Source organism: Colossoma macropomum, unplaced genomic scaffold, assembly GCF_904425465.1.
Source record: "Colossoma macropomum unplaced genomic scaffold, Colossoma_macropomum, whole genome shotgun sequence".
NCBI classification, from domain to species: Eukaryota; Metazoa; Chordata; class Actinopteri; order Characiformes; family Serrasalmidae; genus Colossoma; species Colossoma macropomum.
This window is the reverse complement of record NW_023494803.1, coordinates 11396983-11421657: the sequence shown is the minus strand read 5'-3', so window position 1 is coordinate 11421657 and position 24675 is coordinate 11396983. Positions and strand designations below refer to the sequence as shown.

The following is a 24675-nucleotide window of genomic DNA, read 5'->3' as shown; positions in this document are numbered from 1 at the left end:
CATATTTAATTTTGCAGGGTCATTTTCCAACCTCTCTTTATCCCTTAGAATTAAACAGGCTGCTGTTATCACTCCTTTAAAACTGATATGTGTAAATTGCCTTTCTTCTGATTGGATGCGCCACATTCAAAAGTCACTCCAGGCTGAAATACTCTACATAACTTCAGCATGAGTGGGCGGGGCTAAACTGCTGCAGGCCGAATGGATATATCATTCCCTTGGAATTATAAGGTCCTGTCTGTGTTCTGAGCAGTTTTGAGATATTATGCTTTAAATATTTTACATTCTAAATAGCAAAACTGATATGTGAACACATCTCTTTAATATATGAAAGCAACAGACACTCTAAATGTATTCTAAATGTACAATATCAAAATTCTATAACATTTTGGAACAGGTTAATGCAGATAGAACCCTCTACTCCTGAGAACTCACTTGAAAACATGAAAAGAAGCAATTATTTTCAAGGAACACAAATAGTTTATACTACAGTTAAACTTAATACTAAATTTAATGCTTTCTATAATATTTTTTGACATTTATTTGTATTATTTATTTATTTTTTATGACATTTATTTTTATAATTTTAGGACAAACCATCTTTTTCTTATTAAAAAAAGCATTGCAGATTAAGTATAAAGGTCAGTGCTAAATACTTTGTCCAGTGCAGAGGTTTAGTTGGACAGCAACCAGCTATAGTAAACTGTCCCAGCAGGTCAGTGTAGCTGGTCAGTCTAAAGTCAGTATAAGGTTTTGTTTTATAACAGAAATGTGACTCTAATGAGCCAAAATGTCCTATTTTGGGAGAAAGAAGAAAAAGAAAAGATGGGTGAATGAACAAAATTGATGTTTATGTTGTAATTAAGAGCCCATAAATGTTTACTATTTAACTATCTTTAAGGCTTAATAATTATAAAATTTAAGACAATAGAGTTTTTAAAGAAAACAGGCAGAGTTTCAACAATATGTTTTCATGTTTCATAAAGTTTTATAAACTTTTCCTGCCGTCACTGAGCAGAGCGACGACATGACAAAGAAGCAGAACCTGATTGGTCCACTTGTGTGTATTCAAAGTACTGGCTTGCAGATAGACCCTTATAGAACTAAGTTAGAGTTGGACTTTGGAGATAAAACCTTTTTGTTTTCTAGATAAAGAGTCCAAAAATGCATACAACTTAAAAACACCTCACATAATGTCAAGAAGTGTCACAGAATAAGAAAATGTGACTCAATTGTATCAAAACTCTAAAAAGTTTTAAAAATGATTAAAAAATTATTTTAGCTAAGCACATCAACAGAATGACAATCTCAAAACATTTTTTGAATTTTTCTTTTTATTTTTCCTTATAAAATCAGGTGAAATACAAAAGGAAGTAAGGGTTGCAAAACATCAGCGATACACAAAAGAAGCACAGAGCAGTTGAAATGTTATGTATATATATTGTGAAGCGAAAAATCCGAAAAACGCTCACAATTAAAATTTCTAACGACATTTTGTCGCTGGAATATAAATTTGAGAGGGGTTTTTTTTGGAGGGTTGAATTTAAATTTCAGTGGTTTACTGGGACTCGTTTTTTAATTAAATGTGGGAGGACGAAATGTGTGGCGCCAGTGAGCAACAGCCGGATTTGAAACTGGGTGAAACACTGACGGAAACGCAGGAAACGAAAGTGGAAATGTGTGACGGTTTGGAGTCTGAAGCTGCCTTTCTTGGCTCGGACAGCTTCGGACGTGAAACAGGCAGGCTGGTGTGAAGCTACAGTGTCCTGACCGTGAGTGTACGGGCCTAAAAAGTGTGCCTTTGAAATCAAAACAAACAAACAAACAAAAAAAAACAACCAGCACACGTAAGCAATACCATTACCGCATTCTTATTCCTCCCACAGAAATGATGAGGGCTTTTATTTTGTAAAAACAGGCAGACGTCGCAAGGCTATCGTTGAAACATTAACACAAGGTACATGGCATAAATCACGGTCATACTCTTTTCATTAACCATATTCATTTCTATTTACAGTTTATATTTACAAATTTCAGGAGTTTGTCGTTGGAGGCGCGACTGTGAGCTGTCGCTGACTGAGTAAACAAAAAATAATTATAAATGAAGGAGAGTAAACTGTGAACTGTATTTACACAGGGCCAGTTTGGATGCTGTCGCCGTGGCAACAGCTGTGGCCCGTTTCGAATGTGTTCGAGAGGCAGCAGTGCTTTTTGAAAGGCAGGTTGGGGGAAAATGCCTCCGAAGGGGGCGGGGCTTGTGGCACAGCATCACTCATAACTCCATTAGCGTGACCTGGAAGTGATTGACCATGATCTCGGAGATGTCGATGAGGAAGGCAGAGTGGTTGCTGTAGTGTTCGATGATGTTGTCGTCCATGTTCACGAAAATCCTGGAAAAGAAAACAAGAGAGTGGATGGTTAGCCATGATGAGTTAAAGTCAAAATAATAATAGTAATAAAATAATAATAATAATAATAATAATAATAATAATAAGATAAATTCATTATAAAGTCATTATAAACACTATTAACACTACAAACTCTCAACCACAAACTCTCCTTTATATATGTAAATGCACTGAATTTGAAAATCGAATTCTCCTCAATAATTTCAAAATAAAAGTGATGTAGTAGGCAAGCAATGTTGGTTTCAAAAGTTGAAAAACTGCCTAAGCTGAGCTCATTTGCATATATCAGTCTTAAAGGCACAGTAACGAAAACAGTGGACTGTACAAGAAAATATTTCAAGAAAAAACATGAAAAATGTTTAATTTTACTGGCCTAAATTGGTACAATTACAATACAGTATGGTTTAGTGTCAGCTCCCCAGGCCATGTACTCAAATTAATATCAGTGCATGCAGAGAGACTAATAAGAGCAGACTAACAACGAATATATCATTAAACAAAAAACAAATCTGAAGTAAAAATGATGAAAAGCTCAGATATTTCAACCCATCACAGCTATAATAATCATTTGCTGCAGCCGTGCACCTGTTGGTCTGTAATAAATCAGAGAAATGCTCCACTTGAAGTTGAACTATGTGTTTGTGTACATGTATGTGTGTATGTGCCAGGTCTGCCCGGCCTGAGGGCACGCACAGGCATCAGATCGACGATGTGGGTTGGAGAGAGAGAGAGAATGTGACCTAACCTGTCCTGCTCTTCCAAACACTATCATCATCCCGAGTGTATGAGGGTCTGAAGCCCGGGGCTCAGCCGTAAAACAAACCAGCTCATTTATGTAAGGATGTTTCACAGAGGTGTGATATAACAGAGGACGGTGGGTTCATTTGCATTTGGACCAGACTGCATGGACCACTGGTTCTCAATTACAGTCCTGGGAACGTCACTCTGCACACTTTTCCATTCTCTCTGCTCTAACACATCCTCCTCAGCTCGTAAAGTAGATAATGAGTTGAGCTTGAGGCATTACGACAGTAAAAACCTGGTCTTTCTAAGATCGAGAACCGCTGCCATAAATGCTGACTTGATTCAGGCATCAAACTAGCAGTGAAAGCAACAGCTTGGCAAAACCATAGCTAAATGAGCCTTCTAGCTCCAAAACTAAAGAAGGTCCCACATGGAAATATGATATATGGCCATATATGCACAAATATCATGAAGAGTCAGGCATATATTTTAAAATGTATGTACATTTTTGTTATGTACATATATATAAGCATCAAATATTGGACATATATGCATGATATATGAACCATACATATACATCTAAAAGGTGGATGAATACATATATGCATAATATATGGATCGCATAGATGTGCTATATAATGTACGCCATCCATATATGAATAATTGTCATATATTGTTAAATAGATGTATTTTTATGTATGTTTTGTATATGTTGACGACTTAAATATATCTGAAAATGGCCAGTTTCAAGTATGTTGGCATATATGTCACATGTGTGTCCATATGTGACTAAAATAAGTTGAGAAATAAGGGAAATCCATATATGCTAATCTATCATATACTTGAAATGCATCAGACATATATTTGAAATCCATGCATTGCAATATATCAGATTTCCATATGTGAAGTGTGCGATGATTGAGGCATACAGTTAGCACCATGCTAACTGCTACCTTCCATTACTTGTTAAGTCAAAAAAGTTCCAAAGCTAATGAAGGTAATGAACAGGGGAGAGATAACTAGTGTGGCTCTCACAGGCATTGCTCAGTTTCTTGTAATTATACTGTGCTGTGGGTTACACAATCAAACGATTTGGCCCAGTTTAGCTCCATCCTGACCTCCTCCCTATCAGTTCTGAAATCTGTTCTGTTCTCCTGCTGAGGGCACGGCGGAAAACATTAAACACCACACCATCCTCCGCTGACTCTTCTTCCTTTTGTTCTCCTTTTTAAAGTCTTTTTTTTCCTGTAAAGCAAGCAGCAATTACAGCATTCCGCAAACCCGCAGGCTTCTCGCCGGCCCGGTCTGTCAGCTTAGCTTCCACGGAGGTGACGGAGAAACCAACAAAATCACTTGCTTCACCACCGAGAGAACATTTTAACACATCCCTGCCTTTCTTTATCTCCTGCACCCGCTCTGTCATTAGCCTTAAACGCCAGAGACAATCGCTAAAATCTCCCCCTTCCTCTAAGCCATCTCGTCTGCATCTGATTTGGTGCTAATTTAGCGATTTAGGGGCAAAAAAAATGCTACTCACCCTCTTTTGCACTTCTTGAAGATTTTCCCAATGGTGTCTTCTTGCAGGCCGTACTTTTCTGAAATCTGAGAGGGAGAAAGATCAAATGAGACGAGTGTCACACCAAGGAGGTTTCGACATCTTCACAAGTGTGAGAAAGAGATAAATTAAAAAGTAGGAACGAGATAGATTGCAACGAAGGAGGTAGAAATAAGAGAGGACAAATAGATAACAAGAGAAGAGTGGAATGAGAAGGAGTGCGAAGAAATAAACAGAGTTAAGAGTGAAAAAAGAAAAGAAAGACAAAGTTTAAAGAGATGAAGAGTGACAATAAGAGATAAGAGTGCAGGATAAGAAAATGAGTGCGAAGCAAAATAGGACAGGAAAGAATGGCAAGAAAAGAGAAAAGTGAAGGAGTAAAGAAAGAGATAAAGCTGAACTCACTGCTTGTCTGAGTCCTTTCAGCGTCGGCGAGTTGAGCATGAGGGCGTCAAACACTTCCTCCGTCTCCTGCCGGACGTACAGTAGGACTGTGAACAAAAACAAAAACAAATAAACAATCGTAACTTCAACTTTATGAAGTTTCTGCTTCTACAGGTTACTGCATTTGCGTTATTGGGTAGGTGTGGTTTGGTGGTGTCTGTGTTGTGGTGCGATGGTGTTTATGTTGTGCTTTAGTTTGTTGGTATTGGTGTTGCACTGTGTTGTGTTGTTTTTGTTGTTGTGGGGCTGTTTGCTGATTGGCCGAATGATATTTATGTGTATTCTGTGTTACGTTGGTGGTGTTACGTCATAGTAATGGTGTTGTGTGTTGTGTAGTGTTGTTGTGTATTTACCTCTCTGTTGCTGTTCTTTGCGGGGCTGTTTGGCTGGTGGGCTGCACTGCTCTGGGTCGTAACCCGCCATACGCTTCAGTGGATTCCTCTCGTTCTCCTCCGTGCTGCTAGGGGGCGCCTGTGAGAAACAGATAAGATCAGCATTAGAGAAACTGAACAGGCCACGGAAGAGTTCCCTCGTTTCCTATCTTCTGCGTGGTGGCTCGAATGATCTTATCGTTCTCTCACCTGCACAGGTGCAGCCTAGCGATACATAACGACACAAACACTCACTCGCTAGAGTGTGTATCTAACCGCCCAATCAGAGACACACACATGAAGAGTGTAAATCTCTGACCTCACATCGGTTTCATTCTGGTTCATAAGGAAACATTTCAGGGAATGAAATCTCAAATTGAGCCATGATTCGATTCCATTTTTGTTGTTTCTCATGGTACCTGTTGCCCTGTATATTGTCTGGTTCCATTGACATACATTAAAAGTAAAGCACATTACTGACCACCCCATAGTCCAGACCTCAACGTCACTGAATATGTTTGATTTCTTCAGGAAATGATCAACCAACTTCTAAGACTGAACTTTGAAGGCGTGTCTGCAGATTTCTTTGAGAAACTGAAAGTGAGTCTCCAGAAAAGAATGGAAGCTGTAATAAAGGGAAAGAGTGACTTACTGAACACTCAGACAGCTGATATTAGATTAAATTAATTTAGTTTTTTCATTTTTTTGTCAAATATGTGTTTTTCTGATTCTGAAAAATGAGTAAGTTGAATGAAACAAACGAAGGCTGCTCTCTAACTTTACTGTACCAATGTATAAATATATGCGCATCCACAGACATGCATGTGTGGGTGCATGCATGCATGTAAACAAGAGATGTGGTGAAATGCACATCTTATCTTCCAAGTCATGTACACACACACACACACACACACACACACACTGTGGGAAAGGGAGTGTGTCAGAACAGTGTGCCCCTCCTCCACTCGACTGTGTAAACACCACCCCGTATGTGTGCGTTAATCCTGTGTGTCAGTCAGCATGGCCGGCTGCTCTTCAGGTGAGTTTCGTTTGCTGTCGTGTAAACTCCGTAACGTGCCAATCACACACACTTTCTCTCTCTCTCTTTTCCCAGCCCACTCTTCTCCCACTACATTTTTTCCCACACTTTTCCTGCACTCTCTGCGCTCCAGGCGTTATGGGACATGACTCGACAGCACTGAGGCGAACCGCAAATCCTGGGATTCCTGCAGGTGTCTCACGTGTGTGATTGTGTTTGTGCGTGCGTAAAATGGTCAAACAGTCCTGACGAAAACTTCATTTTTTTACACTGACAGGACAAAACCACTTCTTTTTGGATCTTGAGGTTAAGGTTGGGGTTAGGTTTAGATCATTCTTATTACATACTAATAATTGCATATATATAATACTTATTTTTATAGCTTTACAAGTCTATTTCTTAATCTAGTATCATTTTTAATGTTGCTTTTTATTTAAATGTAGTAGCAAACCAGAGTTTAAATAAAGAATATGATAATGATGAGGATGATGATGATGATATAGGTACTTATACATAATACATATGTGGCATATTATTATATTTATATACCTACAAATCATTGCTGTCTGGCAAAAACCTTGTATCTCCATTTTTTGTTATTTTCCACTATTTCACCATTTGAAATTTCCAGTTAGTCTTTGAATCGTGTTAAATTTTCATCCATTTTCCAAAATCACTTGGAAAACAAATATATTACATTAACACCCATTAGAAGTTAAGAGTGTTTGTCCTTCTCCTGTAAACTGGTCATTTTGGAGATTTAAGGTTTTGTTTCAGCCTCAATGATATATAGGTCTTTATATATGGGGCATGTTGTTATTGCATATAGGTACTTACTAGTCGCTGCATGTTGCTGTAGTGTGTCTCGGGAATAAACAGTACAGGCTGGGTGATGTGGTCATCCAGTGTTTTGAAGAAAGAGCAGTCCTTTCCAATAGAGCTGGACACCACTGTGTGCTTATTAGAGTCTGAAAAAGGTTAGAGAAAAATGGTTTTCAACTGATCTTACAAAGGATCATTTAATTCTATATGGACAAGAGTATAGACAAAATGCTGCTACTGTTTTTAGCAATGCTAATGTACTTCAGTCCATGTTAATAGGTAACAGTGAGTCACACAGTGTCAGAAACCACATAATCAAGTCTATTAGCGATACTGAACAAGTCCACACTGTTTGAGGCGAGTGTGCAATGATTTAGGCCTGCAGTTAGCTCCATGCAAAAAGAGGCTAGCCTGTTAGCTTCTTTTAGTTGTTAACTACATTAGCATTGTAGCTCCAGTGCAACATTGAAGAAGCAAACCTTAGACACCGTCTTGACGGCTTGACTAAATTGAAGATGAACAGATAAACTGTAAATTAGATTTCTGTGCTAAACTTTAGCATTGCTTTAGCATGAATGTACAGTGTTACTTTAGTATCTTATATATGTAGAGAGAATAAATACATTTTTCTAACTCACTTAGCTTAAGTTATGCACTAAGAATGAACAGTTTTTCTGCTTTTTCCCTGCATTCTTAAAAAAGATGGTTCTTAAAGGGTTCTTTGGTAAAGATAACAGATCTATATAGAACAATGAACACTCAAAGAACCATTTGCTTAGCTGGTTATTTGCAGGGTTTTTTAGAGAAATGGAGAATAGTATATGGTTCTATACAGCACCAAAAAGGCTTCTTCTGCTGTTATAAGTTTGACATTATAAAGCAGAGCTATTTTTGGTGCTATATAGAACCAAATACAACCATTTCACCATGCAAAGAACGATTTAAGCACTCAAATGGTTCTTTGAGTGTTCATTGTTCTATATAGAACTATTGTGTTTACTAAAGAACCATCTTTTTTAAGAGTGAGGCTTGGTAGCCCATACAGTATCGAGCCTGTTTGTAATCCTCAGTTGTTCAGTGTTTTGTTGCTGGGCGTTTCCCAAAGTCTTTACTGGAATCGCCGTCAGTAATTGGTTGTTTGTGAGAATGAGATGAGAGCTGTGTAATTGTATAATAGGCTGATGGGTGTGATTGACACTCACTGTTATTAGTGGAGTCTGCGTTGGTTTTGACCCGCCTCTTCGTTCTTTTCCGCTCTTCGTCCCTCATCTTCCTCTCGGCCCCCTGCCAGACAAAAAAACGATCCAATTTGCAATGTTAGAGACATCCAGAAGTGAGCCCTGAATCAGCATCAGCTTCTTATGTTCACCAATGAACGTAACACTATCTTGAATCTGCTAGCATGGCTAAAGCCTCTCTGAGTTGCTTACATCTTCCCCACTGTACTTGCCACATATAATGAACTTAGCGCAAAAACAGAACCTATCAAACTGTAACAATGAAGTCTTGCTGCTCAGCAAATCGGCCATGCTATGTGGCTAGAGGTGTCAGCTAGCTAGCTAGCTATATTAAAACAGCCAAAGTCTATCAGATGTATCCCTAAAAGACTTGATTATGCACCAAGATCTAATCTTACAGTGTGTTCTTTCACACACATACAAAATAAATATCATTTGAAGTTAATGGAACAGTTTTAATATATGTATTTTGACAAAAACTGAGTTTCTACATTTTCTCATTAGGCTAGATGGGATTTCTACCAGCGCAAAGCTAGTATGTATGAAAGAATGCATTTGTAGACCTCAAGAGCTGTTGACATTACTTAAAAAATGGTTTCATTTTCATTGCTAGCCGTGATTGTCATCTAAAAGTTACATGACATCAGAGTGATTAGCAGCTTCTCTCAACAAAACAGCCTGCTAACACGCAAAACTCAAGCTGTGGTCCTGAAAAAACAGCTTCCAGCACCATCTGATGAAAAACACGCAGGTTCCTCGTTCTGCAGAGATGCACTTAGTTCACCTGCTGTGGCTAAACCAGTCTGACGCGTGTTTCTGAAGCTAGTCTACCCTTCCTACCTCCAGAAGGTAGGCTAAAGGCAGCCTAGCCCCAGAGGGCATCAGAAGGCATCAGATAAAGGAGATAAGGGGAAGATGAGGGCCTACAAGGCTTTATCAGATCACTACAGAACAATGGGATCAATGCTGCGTCTGAAGGACATGCTATTGGCAAAAACTGGTTTATGCTTCACTCCAGACAGAAGAGAGAAAGAGAAAGATTCTGAGATGAGTTTCTACCGCAGAGTCACAGAAAGCATGACAATTAAAAGGTCAGAGATCAATGTTAGGGTTTGGGAGGAGAAACACGTCAGCGTTTGAATGGACAATGCATTGAATTATTGAATTATCTAGCAGTAGAATGTTAGTCTTTACAACTATGTTCCTGAATGTTGCAACGTCACAGTCAGAACTTTGTCTAAATTTGTTGTATCTTTTTCATTTTTTGTATGACTTGAAACGCCAGCTGCTTCTTTTAATAGCTAAAAAAATCTAGTTCCATTCACTTCCATTCAACACTAAGGACCAAAAAGTTGTGGATTTTATTGCAGCAGTGACAATTAGAAAAGTAAAAATTCAAAAAATCAACAAAGAAATAAAAATTAAAAAAAGATTATAATAAGGAAGCAATACAAATATAACAATGTACAAATAAAAAACAAAGAAAAAAAATATAATAGTAATAAAGAAGCATCTGAGCAAAAAAGAAAAAACTCCAACACAAACAACCAAAGTAAAGCGTACCTTATCACAGAAGACTTTGATCTGGCAGGCGGCTCTGTGGATGAGGTGGTTAGAGCCGGAGCTGAAGTCGTAAGTGTCGATCTGCAGGTTCAGAGGGAGACCCTTCACACCCTTCTGAGAGGAGAAGTCTGTGCTGAGGGAGTTAATGCCAATATAAACCTGCATGAAATAAACATACAGATGTGAGCTGCAATACACTGTTTTTAACATTGTCCCATTGCATTTGGGATACAATTGGATATTTAATGCAATCCTGAAGTGTAACAAACTTGCTTATGCGGTTAGCGACCGTGTATGGTGCACTGCTGCATCCAAATTTTGAAAACCCTGTTTAATTCCATGTTTCATTGATTTTCCAAGTGAAAAATGAGACATCCTCTACAGAGGTCGCACTCAAATATGGCATTTTCTGACAATTTTAATGCACAATTTCTACTAATTTGAGTTGAACTTATTAGAGAAAAAAATTGTAAAATATAAAATGTGCCGTAAGTTTTGCAAGGACCACAATTTATGTTTTAATTTATTTTTATGTTTTTTTAGTTTAATTCAACTAATGAACAGCAATTGTGCATTAAAAACAAGGATATGTACTTCTTTTCTTGTCGCTTAGAAAATAAACAAAGCGTGTCATTTGAGCAGGGGTGTCAAAACTTTTGCATAGGACTGCACTGTAAACGTATAATCTGCAATTATTTAAGCAGGTCTGTTCAAGAACACTTAGCCATGCTAACTGGTGAGGTGTACACATCCATTACTTGTTAGCCACATTAGCTTCCAGTGCTAAAACTGAAGAAGCAAAACATGAGAAAAACTGTGCAAATTTGACTTTTTCACCAAACTATCACTTTAATATATGAGAAGCACAGCTGACTCTGGATCAGCTCCTCTTATTACTGAAGCTGTACAGGTTTGTGACCCCTGAACTGCGATTGTGAAACATGCGATCACACTGACAGTCCTGCAGGCGAATGAACCACGGAAGGATCTGCTGCTCATTGGCTGTTAGAGGAGAGCAGATATGATCGGGGTGACCCAGCCTGGTCACGCGCTAAAGGAGGACTGCTAGTGTGGGCGGCAATTGCGCAGCATTTCTTCTAAAGGAAAGGTGTGGAATGAAAGAAGGACAAACGGAGCATGACGGAACACGTCTAGAACCATAGGTGAAAAATAAAGGAAGGGCTTAGCATCTCAGAGGATAATACATACTGGACTGCCATCCACAATGCATTTACAACAGCACTCGAAAGGCTGTTACTACAATCTTAATCTGAATATTACACTGAACAAATATCTCCACAAGCAGACTGTCGAGAAACCTATGGCATATTTCTCATTTTGAGGTTGTTGTCAGATGATTCAGCTTTTTTTTTTTTACACATATTTGGTAATTTTTCTAGACAAATTGTCTTATTCTACTGGATTTTCAACAGAATACGATAATTTCACATAATAAAATTACTTACAAACAATAAAATTAATCACATTTTAAATATTAAAATTATCTCGTGTTGAGAAATATTAGAGAAATATTAGATATATTGACTAGGTTTAAGATAATTCAACACGTTTACATATTTTTATACATCTCTATATGTTCATTTATTGTTTTTTTACAAAACAATTTATTCTGTGTTACTTTTAACAGATTTTACTCATCACAGAATCTATATCAGAAATGTGTCATATTAATGTGTTAGTTAATTAATTATTTAATTCCTTAATTAATTAGGAGAGTGCGCCTCCTATGGGGGCGCGATCCATCTTTTCTTCTCTCCTGCTCAATCGTCAGCCATGATAATTATCAGGTGTGCGTGTGTTGTTTTCTTTTCCTTTTTGTTTTCTTGTTTTCTTTTTGATGCTCTTTCTCTTCTCCACCTGTTCTTGGTTTCGCCGTCCCGCCCTAAACTGCCTCGGGATATTCTGTCTCTCTCTATGTCTCTCTCTCTCCCTCTCTCTTTCTCTCCCTGTTTTCATGACAGGTGCCGGGGTGGTGACATGCCAAGAATTCCTTTGCCCTTCTGTGTGTGTGTGTGTGTGTGTGTGTGTGACTGTGTGTATGTGAGCGTGACTGTGTGTATGTGAGCATGACTGTGTGTGTGCTCATACCTTGGCTTCTTCATTGGTGTTCCAGATGAAGGACAGGGCATTGAATGCCACCTCCTCCACATTGCTGATCCCGCTGAACACTTCTTTGTAGTCGGCTGTGGTCGAGAAACAATAAAAATAAGAATATTGGACAAAATTGCTACCAAAAAGCGACAGTTTTCATCAACAACTGCAGCTACAAGGCTAAGGTACACTGTTAAAAAACATGGTTCTCTTCAAGGGTTCTTTAGTAAAGATAGTGGTTCTATATACAACCATGAACACTCAAAGAACCCTTTGCATGCTTAAATGGTTCTTTGCATGGTGAAATCATTCTTCCAATTGATGGGCAATGTGCTGTATATGGTTCTACATAGCACCAAAAGGGTTCTTTCATTGTTACAGGCTTGACATTGCAACAATAGCAGAACCCCTGTAGGTGCTATATAGAACCATATACAACACAATCTCCATCAATCTGAAGAACGATTTAACCATGCAAAGAACCATTTAAGTATGCAATAGTTCTGTATAGAACCATGCACTAAAGAATACACTGAAAAAAGTTGGTTCTTCAAAGGTTCTTTAGTAAGCACAGTGGTTCTATTTAGAACTAGTAACACTCAATGAAACCATTTGCATGATTAAAGGGTTCTTTGCATCATGAAAGTGTTCTTCAGATTGATGGAGAATGTGCTGTAGATGGCTCTATATAGAACCTTTTTGAAAAGGGTTCTATATAGCACCGAAAAGGGTTCCACTGTTGTTACAAGCCAAAGAACCATTTTGTGGTACTATACAGAACCATTTTTGCTAAGAGTGAACCATCTTGTTTAAGAGTATAGCTATGCATGCGTTTAGCAACATGCTAATCGGTGGGGTATAAGCTCCCATTACTGGCTAGCTACATTAGACTCATAAGGCTAACTGTGCTGGTGAACACACCGATATCGATGACCCTCTGCTTAGCCGTCGGCTGTCGTGAGTGCCAGTGATTCCAATACTTCAGCTGCATCTCCGCACTCTTATCATTCTCAAACACCGCCATGATCACCGTCTGGGGGAGAGAGAGAGAGAGACAGAGAGACAGAGAGAAAGAGGAAAACAGAAGAGAGAGAGAGATGGAAAGAGAGAGAAAAGAACAAAGAGATAGAGAGAACAGAGAGAGCAAGAAAGACAACAGAGAGTGAATGAGAGAGAGGGGAGAAGAAAGAGAGAAAACAAAATAGAGAGAGAAAATAGAGAGAATGAGAGAGAGAGAAGAGAGAGAAAGAATAGAGAGAGAGAAAACAGTGCAAGAAAGAGAAAGTGTGAATGAAAGAGAGAGAGGAAGAAAGAAAAAGAACAGAGAAAGAAAGAAAGCAAGAAAAAAAGGAAGAACAAAAGAGGAAAACAGAGTGAAAGCGAGACAGAAAGAGAGAAGGAGAGAGAGAGAGAAGAGCAGAAAGATAAAGACAGACAGAAGAACAAAAAGAGAATGAGAGATAGATAGATAGAGAGAGAGAGAGAGAGAGAGAGAGAGAGAGAGAGAGATTGATTAGTGTTTGTGTACTTCAACTGTTTATGACTTACAAGATCTGGACTCAAGGGCTACCTGAGGAATTAGCTGTTTGAAATTAGCTGAAAAAGCTAGTTGGCTAACGCTTGGGACATTTAGCTGATTTATAAATAGAAGTTTAAATATAAATATATAAACAGAGACAAATTAAATTTGGAAAATATTGCATGTAATAAAATATTGCCTCTCGGTAATGCTAGTGTATGACGCTGTTGAGACAAACTTGTCATCGAGCTAATTCCTGTGTTTATGGCTTTTGTCAGAGGATATTAGCCGTGTGTACAGTGAGTGTGTTAAAGCCCAGTGTGTGTGTGTGTCACGCCCCTCTCTCTCCATCTCTGAGGCTTTAGTCACCGCGAGCTTTGTGCTACAGGCTACGGGGCAAGGCCGGATTTTGCACGCACGGGTGTGTGTTCTACACAACCAGTGACAAAGTTAGCCATCGTACACGTCACTCACACACACACACACAATCACAGTCACACACACACACAAACACACACCACAACAAGAATGCAGTTTTCCAAGAGGAGTGTTAACTCTAATCATGAGGAAATGATAGATTTTTACCTACTGCTCTTCATTAAAGGAGCACTGTGATCAACATGAAGCTGAAGAACTAGCCAAAGGATTAGCATGCTAACTTTATGGTTAACCTCCAGCGGGTGAAGTCAGAAATAAGGTCATTCCAACAGTTCGTCAGCTGTGATCACCCAGTCATAATCGTTTCCTCAGAAATTAACTGTTTAGCCCTGAGCTTTAGAACGACCCAAAAAGAGAATCGACAGCTTTTTTTCCTCAGGATCGATCTTCATAAATGACAATCCTTCCCATATCTATCCAGTTCTGTCAAAACTTTTGTATTTAACGGCGTATAGCACCCATAATGCCTATAATGTTAATGTATGCAACAACCACTGCGCCTATTTAACTGTACACATTTAAGTTTGCATATATATTAAACAGTACATGCATTAAATTGTATTTGTACTGTTTTTTATTGCAACAGCAGTGATATTGCACTGATACTCATATTGCAGCTGTACATGCTATTCACTCTACATCTGTTCTATTTCTTTAGAAACTATATTATTATATATATATTAGAAATACTATATGTTGTATGATAGGTCACTCACCTTTACTTTGCTGCACGTAACTCCAGCGCTGCTGTCCACTCCCTGCAGGGTGATGGGGTAGAACTGACCTTTGTTCAGGTAGACCATGGGCACCTCTGTGTTTTTGTTTTGGGAAGCTTGTGGGGCGCCAAGGATGAACTGAAAGTCATTCCTGGAACAAAATCATTATTGATGTAACCGCAGTCAAAATATAAATTATTTCTGAGCTCATTGAAACGAGTGGAGAAATTGTGTGGAAAGTGCAGATTCTAAACTTTCAAAACCACATTTGTGTGTGTAAATTGAAGCGGAGATATCTAATTGAGAAGTTATTCTTGTATGCCAAATCTTTGTCATGTAAACATAACAAACAAAAAACACAAACCTATAGATACAAAATGCAAATCAAATGAAAATGTAATTTATTGCTGCGATTAAATATGTAATTATGTAATTATATTCAAATCATTATGTGATGTGAATTAAATGCGTAGAAAACAACACTGATTATAATAAAAAACAACCCTGAAATCTTGGCAGGAAATATAAAACAGACCGAAATGATTGACAGCGTGAAGCGCAGATGAAATGATTAAAACGTGTCTCACCTGTATCTCTCCGGAGGCGAGTTTGAGTACGAGTCGGAGTACACAGGGCTGGAGTGGCCAACAAAGTCATTGCTGTAACCTAGAGTCTGTTTTGGTGGACAACAACCGACACGTGATACATTAGAGACATTATATTGAATCATTTTAAATGAATCACTTTAGAACTGTTTCAATTGTTTGTTAAATTGTTCTTTTCACCAGTTAAAAGGATTTAATATGTGCAAAATTAATAGCAAGAGGCAAAATTTGGACACGTAAGGCCTCAGACACTCACTTCAGTGCTAGCGTCCGGGTACGAGGTGTCCGAATGCCATGGTTTCTGCGGTGTGGTCAGCAGAAGAGATTCAACGATGTTGTTGATGACTTGCTTGTCGTAGCTGTCGCCCGCCATGCTCTGGATGTAGTTGCTGTTGCCCGGTGACAGCTGCTTTGTGACTTGTGACTGGCTGACAGAAATGTTCTCGGACAGCAGCTTCATGATGTGGGAGTTTTCCAGAGTAGTCAGCTCAGGGGATGAGCCAGTGGATGTCCTGAGGAGTGAATGGTTAAAAGGTATGTGATAAATATGCACCTGTGAAAATTAATTTTCCGCAAATCTGCACATAAACCTGTCCGGCTAGTTTGGTTTAATTTGGATTATAATGGGGGCCAAATGGTACTATAACTCATAAAATGTAAAGTTTAATTTTAATGTATATGTTATTTAACAGCATATGTTATTTAACTGCATAGACTTTACTCCTAAGCTAAAAATTGCTAGTCAGTTACGCTAACTCTACCTCCAGCAATGGCCTAGATGTAGTGGTATAGTGTTCTTGTTAGTCATTTATGCTAACTCTACCACCTATAAACATCCAGCTGTAAGGTTATAGCGTGCTTGCTAGTCACTTATGCTAACTCCCATAACCAATAAAGGCCCAGCTGTAATAGTACAGTGTTCTTACTAGTCACTTATGCTAACTCTACTACCAATAAAGGCCCAGCTGTGATGATATAGTGGTCTTGCTTGTCACTTATGCTAACTCAAACACCATAATGGCCTACCTGTGATAGTACAATGTGCTGGCTAGTCACTTACACTAACTCTAACACCAATAAAGGCCAAGCTGTGATTGTATAATGTGTAAAAGTCAACAGAAGTGGCTTTGAATCTCAGCATTGTTTGAGAAGAGTGCCCATAAAGCTGGGTGGGAGCTATTTGCTGGCTAATCCACATCTCTACTTCTGTTTGCCTTTCTCTTGGGCTTGAACTCAAGGAAAAAAACAAACTACTCCCAATCCCCTGCCATTTTTCATCGGGACAAAAGGCCGCTGACTCAGTCCTCTCTGGGGTGGGATGGGGAAGAGGATTAGCATCTTAAACCAACTCTGACCTCAGCTAAACCTGAGCTAATCCCGCTAGCCCTCTATCTACACATGCAGAAATAAAAGGTTAGTATATGAGAACAGCTATGCTAAGTTTCATACACCTGTCTCTCTTGGTACACACCTCCGTGGTACTCTTTCTCACCCATTCATGTATGTATGAGGGTTTTCTTTTATCTGGGCAGGGCGGGAAATGAACTCGTACAGTGAAAGCGACCGGACATAGGTTAATTGACAGCTCATCTCTTTTTGCTAACTCTGGGCAGAAGCAACGGCTAATGTTTTTACCTCTCCATAGGTTTAAATGTACTGCCAGCACGCGAACAGGACGTCAACTTCTGATCTTTGGGAGTCTGCAAAGATGAATTAGTACGTTAGAAGGTCAGTCAATCAAGAAAGGTTCCATGGTGGACAATCAGGTAGCAATCGGACAATCAATTACTCTGAAGGAACTAACTAGTTCATTTTTTTACCTTGCAAGTGTCATAGAAAAGGGGGATACTGGTGAGGTCATCATCAGTGGACAGCTTAGGTTTAGCCTTGCTGATGTCGACACTGTCCATGTAGCTCCAGGAGTCCATGAGGTAACTGTCAAGGTAGCGTGGGTAATTGAAACTCTCGTTCTGCAAAATCATCAGAGCCCTACAGCAAAATATTGAGAGAGTTAGCAAAGATGTCCAAGAAATAGGGGAAGTTTTCAAGCCATGCAAGATTGATACATGGACCGATCAGCCCATTTACAAGTCAAAAACAGAGCAAGATGAGGCAATGTGAGTTTAACAGCTGTACTCAGCTACCGCTGAGTTTCGCCCTGAGGCAGCCAGCAGTTTCGATTGCAAAAACACAAATCTTGAGCCTCTTTGAGTGAGCAGCGGTTAAGATTGGCAGTGTTTACACCTCCCACATCAAACTTGCTGAAACATGGCTGACCTCCACACTCCAATTCCACTGGAAGCAGAATGAAACTCATCTAAAATGAATAAGTCTGAGATTGTTCGCTTCTAGATCTTATCAGCTCTTGAGGCTACCTCACAAACACTAATAGCTGAAACCCAGAGATCACAAACTAAACCCAAACACATTACAAGCAGAAACTAAGTGGGATTCATTTTGTGGACTCCCCCTGAAGCCTCCTGGATTAGCAGGTAGCAAGCAAACAGTGAGTTTACTCACAGCAAGCGCTTTAGCAGCTGAGTTCACAGTGCAGGTAAGAGTGCATGTTTGGCAAAGAGAGCAAATTAACACATTTCTTGTTGTGCGTTCTACCAAAACATTCCCTCCACATTCCTTCAATGCTTACAGAATTTATTCCATTTAGTAGCTATCTGGAGCGCTATCTCAAACACCAGCCTGTCACCTATTCCTAAGCCTGTTTTAACCATGTCATTGAAAAGCAAGCCCCGTGTCTCGGCTCACCAGACCTTTTTCAGCCTTTTTTTGAACGGAGGCCTGAATGTCTAAATGGCCATATTAAGTGTCTATGCTACAGTAAGCAGATGGAAGCCAGCTTTTGTGCGACAGAAGCCCCTAGGACAGCAGACGCGTCCACTGACAGACACATACTATAATTATTCTCTCTTACACAGCTCAGTGAACACTCTCGGTCTTGGTGTCAGCTATCTCAAAAAGCCCCCATGGACCCAGAAAAGAGGATGGGGTGTCAGAGCTTAGAGCAGCGAAACTCCCACCGACACGCTGAGATATAAACACAAACACAGGTGGGTTGATTTCATATATTAAAAAAAACATACACAAACAACAAGTTGCCTCACTTTGTCTCCTCTACATCATCTGGAAGTGCTCAAAATATTAGCCAGCAAACCTTAGCATTTAGCGTTTAGGATTGATACCCGTTTTAGGATTAGGATTAGGTTCTCGATGGAGGTTACAGTGATGTTAATGGATATTATAGTTAATGACAAGCTAAGCATTTGCAAAGCATGCAAATGCTTACGTGAAACTCAAGTTAGCATGCTAACAACAAGTAGCAAATATTGGACACTATTCTGTTTGTAATGTATTAGTGATCGATTAGAAGAGCAATAGAAGAGCAAATGTCCACATTTTCCTGGCCCTCCTGCATTAACCCCTTAAATCCCAGATTTATTATTCAATTTTTAATGCTAATTCTCATTATTAACCACTTTTTATTAATAAACTGTTTAGTAATGTAAAGGTTTAGCAGTAAGATTAGGATTATGTGTTATGTTGAGGTTTAGGTAATGTTAATAGATATAGTCGAATGTTATTTAATGACAAGCAAAGAAAAAACTTCAGTAAAGCTTAAGCTAACACATCGACAACAAGGAAACAGTGTGTATTACCGTTAATTTTAGAGCAAATCTTTGTATTATCTTGACTCAACACCTGCATGCTAACACTTATTATTAGCCACTATGAAACTAATGTAATGCTATGAAAGTAATGGAAGTTACGGAGTTATTGCAGTGAGAAATTGAAGTGTGGAATGTCCCAAATTCCCTTAACGGTTAAACACTGAAATCTGACATTGCTTTTCAAAAATGTTTAAAAGTACATTTTAAAGCAAAGTCCACTTACTCAGTCTCCTTGGTCATTTCTTCCCTGAGAGGCTGTAGAAATAAAATCCGTTCTTTGCACTCTTCTCTCTCGTAATCTTCCTCGTCAGACTATAACGGAGACAGCCAGCTGTGTGTGTGTGTGTTTATCCCGCAGAGTGAAGAGGTTTTGATTTGGAACCTGCGGCTGCTCGCACATTTAAATGCCCTGACAGGTAAGCTTTCCCTCACTCACGTCTGATTGGTCGACAGGCCGGGACAGGTGTGTGATGGTACAGGTGGATGCGCCCCCCTCACCCCACCACCCCTGTTAACTCTCGCCGTGCTGGGGAGAAACTTCAGCAGGTGTGTGTGAGTGTCAGTAATTAGCACATGTAATAGAAGGCTGAGATTTATCCGCGCGGGTGTGAAGTGAGTGTCATTTAAAGTCAGAAACCAAAGGCAGAGCGAGAGAAGAGGTCTTTATTATGCTAATGAAGGCCCAGTATCATCGTTTGTGTCTCTGGATCTAACACTGGATCAGACTCGGGAGGGTTTTGGTCTTTAATGATACAACTTATTGCTGGATTTACAATGAGTGAAGCTTTTCTTTAGTCCATTGATGTTATATTCAGTATTTAATTGCTGATGGAATAAAATATTTTTCCTCCATTTTTGTTGGTCTAAAATTGTTTACAATATTAACATTCTACTTTAACATTAAGTGTTAAAAGTTAAGAACATTTTTTTCCATCTCCGTGTTACCATTTTGTTCACACTGCTTTTTGGTGATACTCAATTGATAATTAATAACTTTATGGTTAGGCATTAGTTTAACCCCTTAAAACCCCAGGCTTATTACACACTAAGGCTTATTATTCAGTAACTACAGGGACTTCAGTGCAAACTGGTTGAGCTTTTCTTGGGTTATAGAAGTGTGTATTAAAACTTTAGCCCCTCCAGAGGGTCTTGGTTAGAAGTAAGAGTGGATTTGGGGTTAAGGTTAGGTTTAAAGTGAATTGTAATAAATTTAGATTTAAAGTGAATTTTCATCTTTCACACTCAACTTCAGATTCCATTGCATTTAATAGAAATTTAGTTGAAAGTTAGTTCAAGACAGACTTTCATCTACAAAGTATCTACAGTGGACTCTCAAAAATAAAGTGTTAGTCATATCATCGCTGTTGGAACAAAACATTATATTTCCAAAATATTCTTAACTTTGAATGTAAGGTCTATAAATTGCTGCTGTTGGAACAAAAAGTCGTATCTCCATTTTTGTTGTTTTTCAGTTTTTCACATAATCTGAAAATGCCTGTTGTCCTTTATGTTGTGTGTAGATTTCATGGTGAATGGACCAAAAGAAACAGCCCAAAACTACTTGGAAAAAAGTCTGGTTCCACTGACTTACATTAAAAGTAAAGTATGTTTTTCCTTCTCCTGTAAAGTTAGCATTTTGAGGATACAAGGTTTTCTGCCAATACATATTCTACAAATAATATGTAATAATATATAATTATCTCTTGAATGAAAACATCAATGTATTCCAAAAGTGACAATCATATCTTGAGGCAGATAACTTGATGGTTCTGCTAAATAGATAATCACAGTATAACTTTATTCTCTGAATAACTTCATGTTGTTTCCAGTATACTTGAAATATTTAATACTACGTCTGAACGTACTGTTGCCTGCTGTATCTGCAACTCATTGTTGTATATAAAATAGCAAAAAAATAATTGAAAACCGATTGCAAACTTTTCAACAAACACACAGACACTGCTAATGTCCTTGTAATCTGAGGGTCCTCATAATGTTGGTGAATAGGTCAGTATTGTATGTCATTTACCACATACACCAACACACGTGTACACACATACTGTCCTGCAGAGAACAAGATGTTTTCAAGGATTTAAGATGAGGAATCTTTGTTGATTGCTTTGCACCCGGAGGCAGTAACTACACAGATCAGACTTCACCAACCACTCAACAACCACCTGCAGCGAAACATCCACACACCGCTTATTAGTGATTGCGTATTGCTTTGCACAGCACTGCTGTTATCAGATGGTTTATTATTCTTCTTCTTGGTTCATATTTTTTTGTCTGCTAACTCGTCCTGCAGTTTTCAAGATATCAACACCGTTCCAACCGCAGAATGTTCAGTCTGATAGGAATGGTGTGCTTGTAAACAGCTTTTTGATCGGACATATGGTTTTTGTACGATCACTATTAAATGAAGAATTTGTTTCCCATAGGAATCAATGGGGTGCAAAAGTTTGTGCACCCAACTAATGTTATTTTGGTACAAGTTCATTATTAACACACTGTTAACTCTGTGTGGAACCACAGCAACCACCTAGGAACACCCTAGCAACCACCTGGGATACCCTAGCAACCACCTAGCAACAGCCTAGCAACCACCTGGGATACCCTAGCAACCACCGAGCAACAGCCTAGCAACCACCTGTGATACCCTAGCAACCACCTAGCAACACCCTAGCAACCACCTGGGATACCATAGCAACCACCTAGCAACAGCCTAGTAACCACCTGGTATACCCTAGCAACACCCTAGCAACCTCCTGGGATACCACAGCAGCCACTTATCAACACCTTTGCAACCACCTAAAATACCATAGTAACCATTCAGCAACACCCTAGCAACTGCTAACCGCTCGGCTTCTAAACCGGCTGAAGTGTTCTGTGGGAAAAAGTATTTCATTCTAGAATAACCAGCCACACCCCACTATGTCTAAACATGGACTAAAGTATGGACAAAAATTCAGTTTGTAAGATCACTGCTACCACTGTTTTTAGCTTTGCTCATTTTTAGATGGAATGTAGGCACGTAGTTAGCACCATGCTAATTAGTGGGGTACAAGCTTCCGCTGCCTGTGAACTACATTAGCCTCGTAGCTCCAACACTAAAACTAAGGAAGCAACAGATGTCTTGGATGACTGACTACATTTGGAGTGATTCTTTAACACAAATGAAGCCTCCAGTGAAACCACTAGTGATCCCACACGTGTCTTCTGAGTTTTATATGGAATGTTGATGAAGGTAGTGAAAAATCTGAAACAATAAGCTTTCTTTGGGGATTATTTTGCCTTAAAACGCCTTGCTTGTATCCCTCCATCATGAATGGACTTTAAAAAAGTTTAGGCCAAAAACTAAAAACAATGCCTCAGACGTCAGGCAGTGTATTCATAACCATTTCATGTAATAACTTTCTGTGAGGGGGCTTTTAGAGGTGGACGTCTGGTTCCTATCACCACCACTGTGAACCATTCTGACTGTAAGTTTCTCTAGAATGGAGCATTTCACACCAAACCACTCTGAATGACTCTGTTTACATCTTAACAACTTAATTATGCTGAAATCTCAAAAAAATCCTTTAAACAGTATCAGTATTAAGCTGAGTTAGATGTATTTTTAGTATTCTCTGGATTATAAGGCCTCAAAAAAAATAAAAGAAATGATCACCAAATTCTTTCAACATTCGCGCCTGTTAATGACACTGTTTGTGTGGACAGTTGAGGTTTTTCAGAATCTCACTTTCATTTTCTCTCAGATATGTGCTATATGTGAGTTTGATTTACTTGTTGAGTCCTGAGGGGATCTGGCATGGTGATACAGGAGTATGTGCGCTGTGCCTTCACACTCATAAGCACACACACCCCAAACACACACACACACACACACATACGGGGCCCTTAGGGTGCTTTGGCTCCAAACCAAAGTCAGGAGAGGAGGAGAAATGGAGAGATGCACTTGTTCACTATCAGACTGAGAGCATGAAGCACTGACTTACTGTCAGAGATGTTTTAGTGATGTCAGTATTACTGCAGTGTAATAATAATAATACTGCAATAATAATAATAATACTGTATAATAATACATATACATACTCTGACTTTCTCTTTCTCTCTCTCTTTCTCTGTCTCATCACTGTCTCACTCTCTTTCTTTCTCTTTCTGTCTCTAATTTTCTCTTTCTTGCTCTCTCTCGCTTTCCATCTGCCTCTCTCTTTCTCTCTCTCTTGCCCTCTCTCTAGTTGTCATTCTGTCTCTCTGTTATTTCTCTTGTTCTCTCTCTCTCCCCCTCTCTCTCTCTCTGTCTCTGTCTCTCGTGCATTCTCTCATTCTGTCACTCTATTGTTTCTTGTTCTCTTTTTCTCTTCTCTCTTTCTTTCTCTCTCTCTCTCTCTCTCTCTCTCTGTCTGTCTCCTTCTCTATCTCTGTCTCTCTCTCTCTCCCTCTCTCTCTCTCTCCCTCCCTCCCTCTTTCTCTACCTTTCTCTCTCTTGCTCTTTCTCTCTCTCTCTCTCTCTCTCTCTCTCTCTCTCTCCTCCCTCCCTCCCTTTTCTCCTTTCCTCCTTCATTCTTCTCTTCTTTTCCTCTCAGCAGTACTTTATGTTCTGGTACATTATTAGTACAGATCATAGAGACAGAGTTTACTGAAAGAATCTGAATCTAAATCTGGATTTTAATGTGAATGTGTCAACGCTTTATCAGATCAGGCGCAGGTGTTAATGGCCCAGCCTTCAGCAGCAGTGTGAACGCTAATAGGAAAGAAACACTCTAAACGCTCCCAGACCCACCTAGAAACCACACACACACACACACCACACCACACACACACTTTTAACTGTTTAAAGTCAAATAGTTACACTGGCGTACTACACACTTTAAAATGTATGAAGACACTTTTATGTTATGTGATAATGTAATACAGATATATTGCTTGTGGAAAGAAAATGTCAAACCAAGCGGTCTTTATTTTACACAGGACAATTTCCAAACATGGTCATTTTTTAAAATAAACACAAAAAATCAGAATTGGTCATTACAGAATGCAAATGTTCTTATCTAACTAACCATGTTGATCTTCCATTTATGTAATTACATTTGAACTGTACAGAAAAATGGCAGTTCAGTAAGGCCATAGCATATTTCTTTAGGGTCTAGGCATGTGTATGTAAATATATATATGTATGTATGTGTGTGTGTGGGAGTGAGAGCATTGACGATTTCTCTCAGCAGCTCTTTTCACCCCTCACCTCTCTTTCGTTTTCTCTTTCTGGCTTTCCCTCTTTCTTTTCTTTTCCCCTCCCTCACTTGTCCTTGTCCAACAGAAGAGAAGAAAACAAGCGTAAAGCCCTCCGCCCTGCTTACGATGACGGAGTGATGAAATATACAAAATAGACGAAAAGCCAGCAGGACCTCTAAGCAAACA

General features: G+C 39.1%; 1 protein-coding gene across 1 annotated transcript; it reads right to left on the bottom strand.

Moving 5' to 3' along the window:
* Nucleotides 1–1617: 1617 nt before the first annotated feature.
* On the bottom strand, nt 1618–19627 carry grhl3 (grainyhead-like transcription factor 3). Its single transcript, XM_036594050.1, has 15 exons — nt 19481–19627; nt 17395–17563; nt 17210–17274; nt 15831–16086; nt 15557–15642; nt 14970–15120; nt 13218–13329; nt 12294–12388; nt 10185–10343; nt 8586–8667; nt 7399–7529; nt 5505–5622; nt 5113–5198; nt 4690–4754; nt 1618–2390 (listed from the first exon to the last, which is right to left on the bottom strand). Exons 1-15 carry the CDS (start codon nt 19495–19497, stop codon nt 2273–2275), a joined length of 1710 nt encoding a protein of 569 aa, XP_036449943.1. The 5' UTR covers nt 19498–19627; the 3' UTR covers nt 1618–2272.
* Between the last annotated feature and the right edge of the window lie 5048 nt (nt 19628–24675).